The sequence below is a fragment of the Natrix helvetica genome (genome assembly GCF_964273705.1).
Source record: "Natrix helvetica genome assembly, chromosome: 1".
NCBI lineage: Eukaryota > Metazoa > Chordata > Lepidosauria > Squamata > Natricidae > Natrix > Natrix helvetica.
Window position 1 is genome coordinate 220,565,883 of NC_138548.1, and position 13,789 is coordinate 220,579,671.

The 13,789-nt window shown below is 37.4% G+C and overlaps 1 protein-coding gene across 9 annotated transcripts in view; it reads right to left on the minus strand.

Annotated features, from left to right (window-relative positions):
* The window catches only part of RNF41 (ring finger protein 41), a 29,205-nt gene extending 15,426 nt beyond the window's left edge, over positions 1–13,779 (minus strand). For 3 of the 9 annotated variants that reach the window (XM_081971686.1, XM_081971685.1, XM_081971678.1), the window contains exons 1-3: positions 13,547–13,684; positions 7,226–7,367; positions 78–190 (exon numbers count right to left, since the gene is read on the minus strand). In XM_081971686.1, the coding sequence (XP_081827812.1) occupies positions 78–167 (90 nt within the window). In that variant the 5' untranslated portion in view covers positions 168–190; positions 7,226–7,367; positions 13,547–13,684. Of the gene's footprint in view, positions 1–77; positions 191–7,225; positions 7,368–8,737; positions 11,168–11,197; positions 11,293–12,659; positions 13,187–13,546 lie in introns of those variants that run through there. The other 6 variants (XM_081971679.1, XM_081971680.1, XM_081971682.1 and 3 more) reach the window with 6 other exon arrangements.
* Between the last annotated feature and the right edge of the window lie 10 nt (positions 13,780–13,789).

Genomic DNA, 13,789 nt, shown 5'->3' on the forward strand with positions numbered 1-13,789 from the left:
GAAGGACTTAATACATAATTGCTTTAGAAAACCTGAATGCAAAATACATAGGAATGAAGTTATTTTTTACCACCTACCTGCACTGGCTCCTCCAAAACCCCACTGCAGATGGGGCAAATAAGATCTTCATCAACATCCCCTTGAAAACGTGCTACATCATACCCCATTTCTCATCACCGATGCCAAAACGCTAGAGAGGGGAAAAAAGCAGGAGGAGGAAAAATTATGAATTTGAATTTTTATGACCAGAAGCTCCAAGCATGTATTTTGAAAATGTTGTTTGGGTGGAATCAGTTAGAAATCCTTCGTCTAACTAGGTTGGCTTCTTACTAACCTGATATGGCTGCCAGCTAAGTCACAGATTCACAGAGACAGCTCCAAGCCTCTAAGGAACAGGATGTGGCCCGACAGAAAAAAAACTTGACTCAGCCCCGTTTTATCTAAGATTATTTTTGCACAGTTTTACTAGGCTCCTTACCACCAGATTAGATACTTCCCTCCACACTATGTTATTATTCACTTCTTCATTTGCAGTTTTATATGCAATAGTCCTCAACTTAGAACCATTCATTTAGTGACCGTTCGAAGTTAAAATGGTGCTGAAAAAAACCGACATGACCATTTTTCACTTATGACCATTATAGCATCCTCGTGGTCACATGATCAAAATTCAGATGCTTGGCAAATGGCATGTACTTATGACGGACTGAGGTCACACGATCACCTTTTGGCAAGCAAAGTCAATGGGGAAGCCTGATTCACTTAACAACTGTGTTACCAACTTAACAACTGCAGTGACTAACCAAGGGGAACTGTAGAAAGAAAATTAAATATATATTAATACACTTTTTGACTACAGCCAGAATAACCTTTGCCCAATGTTGGAAACAGAGTAATATTCCCCCAGATGAATTAGTGATTCAAAAAATTCTAGATTGCGCAGAAATGGATAAATTAACATTAAGCTTAAAGGACAAAGAAGAGTCTGTATACTATGTAATTTGGGATAATTGGTATAAATGGTTGTCTAACAGAAATAAAAGTTAATTTAGCCAAGAAGCAATAGAGAAATATATAGAACTGTAAATAAATGTATATAAATATAGAAGCGATATAAGATCGATATATATGGGTATGATGACACAACGATGTTGATGTGATGATTGAAAGTTGTTATAGATGGAAAAAACAAAAAAAAGTCTATTAAAAAAAGCAACTGCAGTGATTCACTTAACTGTGGCAAGAAAGATAATAAAATGGGGCAAAACTCACTTAACAACTGTCTTACTTAGTAATGGAAATTTTGAGTCCAACTGTGATTTTAAGTTGAGGACTGCCTTATTCCACATCCTTCTTTTCTACTTCTGCAGCAACCAGAATATATAGGCATCTAGTCCACAGCTTAGAACCCATGACTGTATATACTGAAGGGAGAGGAGGTCTGGAAATCTGAAACTAAGCATTTAATGGTAGATCAAGGTATTTCTTGCTATCACCTTGCTGCAAAAAGAATTAAATCAAGTTACTCCTAATGTCAGAGAGCGAAATATGCATCTTTGCTCAGGAGTTACTACTTCTCAATTGTATATACAGCATAAATCTTTCCCCAGAATGCTATCCGGAAGAGTTTGCAAGAGTACATTAGAAGTAAACTTTCCTTGTTCTCTTAGGTCTCTAATTTGGCACAACAATCTGCAGGCATTTTTTAGTAGAATTTGGAATATTTTAAAAAAGCTTGGGATGATTTATTTAATCCTTTTTCCCTAACACCACAACAGGATATATCTTTCTCTGTTCAGCCACCTCTTCCCTTCATCTCTGCTGTCCTCACCTTTCTCTTTCCTTCCTTTCCCTGTGTTATCCATTCAGCCTTTTTTTCCCCTTCTTTTTTTCCATGTCTGCTGGAAGACTGTGCATTTACCTATTTGCATGTGCATGATTAGTATATGCAAGAAAATATCTGAAGATCAATTCAGTTTTTAAAAGGGGTACTTTAATTTTCACTTTAGCAATGCCTGCAGAAATGAGAGCCAAGAGGTCCCAAAGAAGCAGAACTCAATAGCAGAACAATATATGTTGATTTATAGGTAACTAATTTTAATCTGCTACTATTCTGGCCCTATCTTTTGTGGCATCTGGTAAATAAATAACAAAATAAATGTGTGCGTGTGTGCGTGTGTGCATTAAGTTAAAATTGGGAAGATAGACATTGCATAGTATTGTTTTCTAATTTTTCCTGCCAGTCTTCTTTTTTGCTTGTGTGAAGGTTATCTTAAATCCTGCTTATCTTCCTATTGAATAAAAAAATGTTACTCATCAATACTTGGAACACTTTTCACTCATTATTTTACTCAGCAAAAAAGAAAAAAGTTGGAAAAAAAATAATCAGCCAGGATGGTCACTTTGAATGGAAAATAGAGAAAAAGACATGTACAATCAGCAACGCCACTAAGCTCTACTATAGAATATACAAATCATAGTCAGTCTATTCTGTCTAGAACAATCTGCTTGAACAGAGGACAGCAGCCATTCAAATTACTCAATACTCACAAGTTTTGCAAAGAACACAGATGAATCATGTTTGAAAGGAAAAGGACACCTATGGATTTTTTTTACTGAACTGCAAGCCTATAATCAAGATCAAATCTCAATTTAAAAATGTTCCGATATTAACTATTGGAACTTTATAAAGGCACAATCAGGCCCTGCCATGCTGTACTTGTTCCCTGACACCCATCAGCATGCCCTCCTATATCTGGCAGAAGCCACCCCTTCCCGGCCATGCTTGTTGTGCTGCAGGAGCCATTTATCAACCTACTGGCCTGCTTGCAAGTCACTCAGGATTTGCAACTTCCTGCCAGCATCCCTACTGACTTCGCTTATTGGAAGTCAGAAGCACTAGCTGTTGGCGTTCCAAATATCATGCAGAATTAAATCAGAGTCCAAGGCAGAGCTATCCTTAAAGTTCCAATTTAATAAGTCAGACATGTTGGCAACAAACTGTGGAATTCCAAATCTAAAAGCTTCCTGGGATTCCACCCAGTTGACAGTTCATGATCTTATCCCCACACCCATAAATCCATCACATGGTCCAATCTTCTTCGGCCACGCTGGCATCTCCACCCAGCTGGTTCCGGTCAGGTGCGGAGGTGCGGAGACAAAAGATGACCTTGGGCTTCTAGAAAGGAATGACAACAACACATTCCACAATTCTACTCCTTTCTATTCCCCCTCCCAATTACTACACTAATGAAACAGCATAATGAAATATGAGAGAATGTGGCAGGCCAAAGATCCTAAAAAGGAATATAACTGCAGGCCTGACACTAGCACTTAAGACTTATATACCGCTCCAGAGTGCTTTACAGCCCTCTAAGTGCTTTACAGAGTCAGCATATTGCCCCCAACTATATGGGTCCTCATTTTACCCACCTTGGAAGGCTGAGCCAACCTTGAGCCTGGTGAGATTTGAACTGCCAAATTGTTGGCAGCTGGCAGTCAGAAGTACTGCACTCTAACCACTGCACCACCTTGGCTCAGAAGGAAATTACAAGGAGGTCCTTGCTTAATGACAGTAACCAGGGACTGCTGGAATTGCTGTCACTAAATGATACGGTCATAATATTGCCCTTTACAACTGCACTATTTAACAATGGAAATTCCAGTGCAAATTACCATTGCTAAGAAAGGAATACCTGTCACCTTGCAGACAATGAAACTGCCCTTATGGTTCAAAGAGAGGATTTTCTTTCATACTAGTACAAATTCTTTTTTTTTTAATATACTTTTTATTAGAGATTTTTAAATGGATCAAATTTAAACATGAAACAATATAGAAATGAAATTAAGAAGGAAATAAGAGAAGAAAAATGCAGAAAAAAGAAAATAAATTTAAAGAAATAACTTCCAATCTTTATTACAGCAGTCACAAACAAGCTTAGTATCCCTCTATCTTCTTTAAGATCAGCTTACTTAGTTCACTTCTTACGATATTTCAACCCTTTTTGATTGACAAATCAAGAAACCATCAATTTATTCCTGTTCATTGTCAACAAAAAGTCCACAAAGGATTCCAGTGTCTAATAAAAGTACTTATCTTATCCCTGATCAAGCAAGGCAGTTTTGCATTATTATTTTTTTGCAGAGAACTTTACAACAGTTATTTAAACTTTAGCTTAGTGTTGTTTTAACATTCTTTCTGATAAGGTGCACAAGTATGTTCCTTAATAAATTTCTTAACTTTTCATTTCCTGTGTTAATTCTGTACAACTTGTCCACTTCAGCATCCATTGATGCCTACTTCCTCCCATTTTAAAAATATTTTTAGGGTTTTAACAATCCTCTCCTTCACTAAATTTTCCTGTAGCTCTTCTCAGTCTCAAGCAGCCTTCATTCTCTTTTAAATTCAGTAGTATCACATTTTCTATATCTTTTTTTATCTCTTGGCTTGTCATTTCTGTCTCATTTTTAGTGCAGATTCTTCAATTTTTTAATTTATTTTTTCTTCTGTATTTAATACACCCAAAGACCAAAATTATTCACAATCTAGTAATAATCATAAACTGTCAACATATTCTGCAGGCAAAACAGAAAGAAACTTAACGAAACTCTTATAAGGTGATTTGGTAAGAGTTCTGGAGGCTTTTCAGTGTAGTTAGCCAAATATTGGCCCAGTGAAAACATACATGAATTGAGGTTCAAGTAAGTTAAAGAAAAAAGGCCTTTAACCATAAAAGCCATATTGTTTTTAAATTGAACTTAAGGAAAACACTAAACCAATCCCCATTACTGCAAAAGACTAACACATTCTGATCTTAAAGCAATGCTTGCAATCTTTTAGTTCAATGTGTAGGGAAATCAAAATTATTCAGCAGATCCCTCCACACTTAGGTAATTAGATGACTTAATTTTATTATGGTACTATAGAAAACACAATATGCCACAAGTATTGCAAATGCAAAGTAATTTAAATAACCACAAGTAGGATCAGCAAGAAAACACGTGACATGTCAATTTAGAGACTGTCCAATGGAGTTGGATGGCCAATACATTTTAATAATTAAAATTGACAATTACAGCTGGTGGATTTCAAAATACATTATATTTCAAGATATTGATGGTTTTATATTGAAATGTATTCCTAACAGATATTTTAGTAAGATAAATCTGGAAAACAATTCTAGATCTCAATGTCCAAGCTGACTTTCCAGCTGCAATTTATAACCAGTTGCAACTCTTTTATATGTCAAACTAAAAATTAAATATTACATAATTGCTCTTTCATATAAAATCAGTTTCTTGGTCTTGAAATGAAAGAAAATGTTATCCCTTGTCTGAAATTTTAAGCTGTTTGGGCTAATTTATGAGTAAGACAAATCCAATATCTACTATAAATTGCATTAGATTTTTTTTCAGATATCAAATTATATCATGTGGCTATAATTGGCTGTTAACAAAAAGCTACTACAGCTGTACAAAGCTTTTTAATCTGGTTAACAAGAAGATCGAAATGGATTAAAACTGCATGCTTCTCCTCTTAGTACAATGCAGAGATCTAGTCACCTTTTAATTATTTTCTACTGAAATATTCTGTACTTCATAGAACATTAATTTCAATTGCTTAGTCTACCTACGGTATAGGTGCATAATGCAATATTATAATTACATGTATGTTATTACTTCAAGTGACTATTTGCAAACTACAAATGATTGTTCCAGTTAGCTGGCTTAACCGATTCATAGTCCCATTTACCTCCTGGCAAACATCTTATTGGGCAGTTTTTAAGGGTATTTTAATGTTTATTTGTATTTTATTTTACATATTGTACAGTCTACATCCTACCTCCTCCGCATACCTATTTGTATATTTGTATATTGAATGTATATCTATATTTTGTATTATACTGTTTTAACATGACTGTACACCGCCCCGAGTCCTGTTTAGGAAAGGGCGCGGTTTAAAAATTTAATTAAAATAAAAATAAAATAAAGATTAATCATATAAAAATCACAACATATATAAATAAAACATTACTTTGAAAATAGCATCCATATTTTAATCTACATCAATATTTATATTCAACCTGCTGTCATCCACCTAAACTACCCTTTAGAATTATTACAAAATGAGGATGGTATTCCTCTGGACAATCCAGCAACCTCTAATTCACGCTAACATCTGGCATTTAAAAATTTTGCAATTGTAATTAATCTCAATTAGCATTTATATTTCTCAATGTGGGGCTGTCAGATCAAGTATAAGAACTGAAAAGCATAAAAATATATCATAGTTTATCAACACGTTGAAATAAATCACTGTTATACATCATTCAGAAGAAATAATAAAAAGCTAAGAAAGAAATAAAAAACCAGAAGATATCCTCTAAAGCAGTGGTTCTTAACCTGTGAGTCAGGACCCCTTTGGGGGGGGGGGTCAAACGACCCTTTCACAGGGGTCGCCTAAAACCATCGGAAAACACATATTTTCAAAAAAAATACGGAAAACATAAAATAATGTTATGGTTGGGGGTCACCACAACATGAGGAACTGTATTAAGGGGTCGGGGCATTAGGAAGGTTGAGACCCACTGCTCTAAAGCAACAAACACCCAGATAAACAGGGATTAACACCAGACAAACAATCAAGCAGAAAACAATACCCTAATCAAGGAACAACCAAGGCGAAAACTACACTCCCACCAACACTGACAGAACAAGCTGCTGTTTATAAATAGGGAGCAAACCCCATACTCACCAGCACTGATTATGTTACCTAATTGGGTAATGAGACATCTGCAAGCAGACAATCAAGCTCAGACCACACTAAGAACACCACAGTTCAACGTTAAGCTACAGTCAGTTCAACCTTACATTACCTCTTCTATTACAAGTTCAGTTCCCAGCAACTTCATAGAAATGTCTCTGTAATTTTCTTGCCAGCAAAAAGGCAATAATTTGTCATTTGTTTTCTTCTGGAATTTTTTTAATTAAATATTAGGCCACATAGATAATATTCTTTGGCAATTTATATAACTAGATCCAAGTTTGAATAAGATGTGAGCCCACATAAGAATAGCTAAGTGTGGACATCTGCTAAGACTTACCAGTTTTCCAGGGTAGGCCACATAATGAATCTGTTCAGTTAAACACCCAATTTCAACAGAAAATGAGATATACCTATAAAAGCAAACAGTGTATTGACTTCTGGAAGAAACAATTATTTTACCTTCTGCAGCAGAATTTCTTCCTGAATAGCAACAAGACAATGCTGATGTTGCGTTCCTCTTCTGAATTGAACTCTCACCATGGCCCATTTTTCTCTCTCTTCTTGTTCAGATTAAGTCATCGTTCATCTTAACAGCCAGAATCTGTGGTCATAAGAGGATAATTTTAAGAAAAATTTAAAAATTATACCAGTATAGCACGTCGTATTAATGCCCTATTTTTAGTAACAGCAGAGCAGTACAGTACACAAAATGATGTACATTCTCTTCATCATTTGCTCTACACACAGAATGCAAGAATTAATATGCAGCTCATTTCCACACCCTTAGGCAAAGCATATTATCTGCAGAAAATTTATTATATCTGACTTATTTGAAACATTTCACAACAGCATATATTTTCAGCCTTCTCTGACACGTAATTCTCCCAATTCTAAGTAGTTTACAGTGAGAAGATGCTTCATGTCTAGCTTTGCTCAGCGCATACCCTAAAAATAATACTTGGTGCTTATTTAGTGGCAATAGCAAACAGGAAGAAGATTAAAGATGCTCCCCAAAAAAAGCATTCAATATTCATCACATGAGCTTTCATTTCATAATGTTCTGCTTCAAATACTAATGATGCCTCATTTCATATCAACAGATATTTTACCCATTTGATTTAAATAGTCATCTACCATTTTTTTTTACCAAAAATTGAAATCATACATATTATAAGAGGTTTTATTTTTAGGTGAAACCCGCAATGCCATTCTTGGGTCCAACTACACAGAAGGTTCAGAACATAAAACTAAGAACAGACACTGGCATGTTATAATTTTATAATTTTTCCCCTAGAAATCTATTATTCCACTGTACTGGGAATAGCTAAAACTGGATGCATCATACAACATTCGAAGGAGCCTACAGATTCTATTATGAGCACATGTATAAATATAAATGTACACAAAATGTACACATAATGTACACAAATGAGGAGCAAAAAAACAAATAAGAGATGAGAAACAACTGTTCTTCACCTGTTTCATGTAAGACACTGCAAGCAGAGACTTGCATCACAACAGTCAAGAGCAGGCATTAGATCAGTCAGCCTATCATTTTGAAGCTATTACCAGAAACGGTTTAATTTTTAGAAGAACAGATATTCAGCATGTATATCAGGCTACTTCTTATTTCCAAACAGATTTTTATCACAGTTGCCTCACAATCCCTGTTCACTATATGTGATCATAATAGCTCTGATCAAGCCAAGAGAATAATACGCAATCAGAACTTTATTATATGAAATATGATCTTGTTTCTTTGGTTTGGAAAATAGCCTGGGCCTAAAACACATTCCCTTGGTTGCAAACTACGCAACTGAACAAAAGTAGCAACAACCTGCTTTACTCTCAATAAACAAGATTTGTTCTCTGCTAACATAGGCTCCTGAACTGAAGTATGAACAGGCCTTGAAATTTTAGAGGAAATGCTTTCCAGATTATCTGCTATACTTTACCAAAGTTGTTACCCACCTTAAGCAAGGACTTTGTTGTTACAAGATTCTTCCTCAGATGTTGTTTCATCAAAAAGGCTCTTAAAATATTTTTTTGTCACTTCACTGTTTCAGTTCACCATACATGTCCAAGCATTATTCCTTCAGCTGCTACCTTAGCTTAATTTTCCAAACCACCCCCACGGCACTCTGTTATTCAACAGAAATTTAACCTCCAGAACCTTAGAATGGAAGGGAAACAGAAACACCTGCCAAGAATACTCAAATCCACACAACATAATTTATTTGGATTCTTCCAAGCTGGCTACTGAATTAATCCGCCACAAAAGATAGACTTCGATGTCTCTCTTGATTTCCAGCCTTTAATCAAACTTGCTCTTCTTTGCTTTGACTATAATTCCCTCAATATCATCAAAGCTCATTTCAAAACCATCTTAACCACTGAGCATCCCTACCGTAATACTTTTTCTCTCATAAATTTGTTACTATACCCCCCCCCCAAAGCTTACACCGTCCAAACATCAAATCAGGATAATACTGTTTGTTATAATTCATGTGTTCATTCAAATCCAGATCTTGAATTGACCCAAGTTTATGAAAAATGCTAAAAGTTTTTTTGTTGGCAGTTCATCTTGGCTCTAATTTCCTAGGTCATCTGGATCTCGAAGGCCGTTATTAATTTAAGGATGATCCTCTCTGTCAGCCTTTGGACGTAGGTGGGAGCTTGTTTCTCTTTTCCCCAAATCTATTCCATTTCCCCAAATCTAATCAGTTTCCTTTCTAAAAATCTGCAACCATGAAACATCAGCAAGAAACCACCATGATGATTAATTTATCACAAATTTGATTATTATTAAGGTGGAACTGGCTTCAATGTGTTGGATTGTTTGCAAACACATTTCAATTACCAATTTATCCTCTCCCCAAAACACTGCTAATCTCTCTCATTAGTAATGATTTCATTCTATGTAGGTTGCTTTGTCCTTTTATTAAATACTCTAATCTCTTTGGAGGTCATTCTGTTAAAAAAAATTAAAAGCAGCATTTAAACTGAAAACTATAGAGTTGTACAGTTATATGTACATACATTATTATTACATTACTCCCTTTCTGGGTAAGCAACACTAAATAGAGCACAGAGACCTAACTCAAAGAAATTAAGGCGTGATATAACAAAAAGAGATTATTAAAACTAATTACACCAGCATCATTCACTATATCTCTTGATATCTTTCTTTCCTCAAATCATTCATTTCTACAACATTCATATGCTATGTCATATTATTTCCTTTTGTTTTTAAAAAGTATTCTTTTTTGAGGGGGGATCTTCTAATCTATGCAATATCAGATCCACATATCTCTTGCTTACTATAGTCACACTGCATTTTCCAGATTTTGTTCATTATCACTATCAAACACCTTCTCAGGTTCATTTGGTAAAGTACGAAATTATCTTGTAGTTTTTGCAGTTCCTCTTCTTATCCTTCCCTACCAATAGTCCTCGATTTATGACCGGTTGCTTAGCAACTGTTTGAATATGACCCAAATTCAAAGTTCTGGTAGCTCCCTCATCCTGAATTTTGGGCTCTTGGCACCCAGCCAATATTTACACCTGTTTGCATTGTCCTGTTATGTGACTTTGGTTTATGATGCTTTTGCTGGAAACCAGCATTTGTTTTCAATTTCTGGGGGGAAAAAACCCTCCTGTTGTGGACAATGAGTTCATTTAATGAACACCACATACAAAACATCATAAAATCAGGTGGGTCACATCATGGGTTGGCACTTATTCAACAATCAAAAGAAAAAGATATACTTCTCACACGTGTAAAATTTGTACAACCATTCCATAAGCAAACCATATCCACACTTTTCCCAGTTTGTACTAATCCTGCAGCACTACCATTTTTAAATATTTTGATAGCGCTTACTACTGCTCTTTCATCCATTTTTTGGACACTAATATTTAAACTTTATTTTGTTTTTACTCTGTCTCAATATATTTCCATACAAATATCTAAAATACTCCTTCCAGCATTTCCACTTTTTAAAATTCCCATCCAATCTTCTGGAAACTCATTTACCTTTTCCAAAGCACTGTTTGATGTTTAATTTCCATCAAAACCACTTTGCATTTTCTCTGCCTCTTTGAATTGTAACTATGCCTTTTTCTTTGTATTTACATTCTTTGTAAATATCTCTTTTAGTTTATAGTTATATTGCACCTTTCCCTCATCTTTATTTTTTGCAGCAATCATTCTCTTGGATGTATTACATTCAATCCCCCAAACATCATTTTTCATTCTTCCTAAACTAGAATGACACTATATACTTCTGTGGCACACATAACTATTTCTGTTCTGTTCAAAACATTTTACCCATTCTCTTTCTCTATACTCAGTTTCCATTTATTCTGTTAGACAATGAATCTTCTAACGCTTTTTCATAAAGGATTCATACTTTCATTCCCATTTCTTACCTGTCTGTTTTTTTCTTGAGATCCAATCTTGACTCAAGTACTGGATGTTCTACATTCAAGATTTCTCATCACTGCAGCCTTCACTAATCCTCTCACTTTCATCAAAAACAGTAAAAATCAATCATGCTTTTTTATTTCTATTTCTTTTTATTTCTTTTGCTATGGCCACAAATGAATATATATGCACATTCCAAACAGATTTTCTAAACTTACTAAACAGCCACCATTCTCATCCATAGGCCACTAAACGCCCCACCAACCTTTTCTGTATTCTTTCATTTCCATCCATCCCTTTTATTTATTTAACACAGAGCAGATTAGGCTGTCAGCCTTAGTCATTCTTCTAACATGACAACAATTCTTACTAACAAGGACGGTGTTGGCACATTTTAGCTAATGCAACCTAAACATAACCAAAGCCTGTTTCGCTTCAAGTATGCTAACTTTATTCTATGCAAGCTGCAATCTCTAATCTAAAGACCACCTTTCAAGCCAACATGTTGTTAACTACAATTTACTAACCAAAATGCTGATATATTATTCCCTTTTGAAAAGAGCTCCAAATGGTTACCTCTGATCTTCTACTCCCCTCCTAATAGAGGTCCAGTTCACCTTTTTTAAATCTTCACATAAGGAGCTTTTCTAAAATTTTGCAAGTAAAGTTTGCAAGAATCTTGCCAGGAAAATATGGCCCCGGTTTTTTTTCATCTTAGCTCTTGAACCTCACACTTTCTTCACCAGCCCAACCACACGTCTTGGAAATAACCTACTTCCAAATCTCATCCAATTGTACCATTAAGCTGATGAACAAAATAGTTTAGTTTATTAAGGCTCAAATGCAGGCAGTAGTTGTGGCTAGGTGGGCTTTTGCACTGCTTCGTGTGTACATCAGTTGCGCCCGTATTGGAACTGTGAGACCCTCCTGCGCATAGTCACTCCTGCCTTGATAGCCTCTAGATTGCTGCAATGTGCTCTGCATGAGGCTATGCTTGAAGATTATTCAGAAGCTACAGCCGGTGCAGAATGCAGCGGCACAGAGAGTTCTGGGGGCGCCCTAGGGTGGCACATTTAAGACTGCTGTTACATTAGGTGCATGTGTGCCAGTTTGCTTCTGGGTCCAATTCAAGATATTACATTTAAGGCCCTATAATGGCATACATCCAGGGTGTCTGTGGAATTATCTCATCCTAATGGACCTAGCTTGCCCCACTAGCTCCAGTGGAAGGGGCGATTGGCAGATGCCATCTGCTAAGGAATTCTGATGGGTGGGATCAAGAAGAGCTTTTTCCACTGTGATCCAGAGGTGCAACTACTCCCACCCTTCTGGCTCCCTGCTGGAGGATGGGGTTAGAAAATCTCATCCCTGTCTGACTCATTGGATCTAGTTTCTTATACAGATGTTTTAAAATTGTTTCTATATTTATCTTGCTATTGTTTGTTAAGTTGCCCAGAGTTGACTTACCAGTGAGTTGGCATGTAAAGTCAATATTTTTTTAAAAAAATGACCGGTTTGACTGTAACAGGAGGCAAGGCAACGTTTATCCAGGATAAATAGTTATAGTTAAAAAGATAACTAAGTATCATTAAAAAAGTAATACAGTCGGGATGGGGGGAGAAAAAATGGAGCTGGAGTTATAAGTTCTGGAAGGTTTGATTTTATTTACTTTTTAAAAAAAATTAAATGTGCCTTCTCTTTTCTATAGCAAAATAGAACTTCCTGCCAAGGTTTCGATTGAGCCAGTGCACGAAAGAGGGGGGTGAGAAGAAGGGCAAATTTTTTTGGCTTCCCAAAAGCCATCCCACGCATTTCATGGCTTGAACGTTCGCGGATCGCCACCAAATTGCACAGGTGGTCGTTTTACCAGATGGGCATCCTTACTTTTTCTCGAAAACGGGAGAGAGGCTGCCTTTCCTAGTCTAGCCCCGTAACAACAACCCTACGAGGTAGACCGGGTTAAAAAAAATAAAAAGCGACTGTCGGGGAATTCGGGAGGGGGATTTCCCACCACCTCTTCGCTGCTCTCGCTTCCCAGGGAGCCCCCGTTCCTCTCGCCGAGCAGCCCGTTCTCGGAACAAAACGCCTCCCCGCCACCGCTGTCCTTCCACCAAAGCGGAGGGAGAGAGCTTGCACGGTCCGCCGCACGCCGCCCTTTCCCAGCGCAAGCCCCTCTCGGCACCGTCCCCACCGACTGCCAGGCGTATCCGCCTCTGAGCCTCTCCGCGCAGCCACCCCCTTCCCCGTCGCGCCCCCCGCCCCAAAAACAAACCACCAGCGCTCCTCCCGCTCCCCCACTCCCCAGGCCTGCAGCGCTTTTCCTTCCCGTTCGCCTCCGAGCCACCGTCACGGACCTCTTTTGGCTCCGCTCTAGGCACCGGCCGCCGCGCCGCCGTCCTCCCCTCCATCATTCCCCCTCCTCCCAGAGCGCCACCGGAAACACGCCAACCTCAATACGGATGCAGGGAATCCACCCTCCTCGGGCAGCAGGAAACGCTGAGGCAGGACTGAATGTGGCCCGCTCTAGCCACCGGGGTGGTTTTTATGGTTGCTTTTGCTGGCGGACGGGCGGGGTCAGCTTCGCTCCTCGCGCTAAG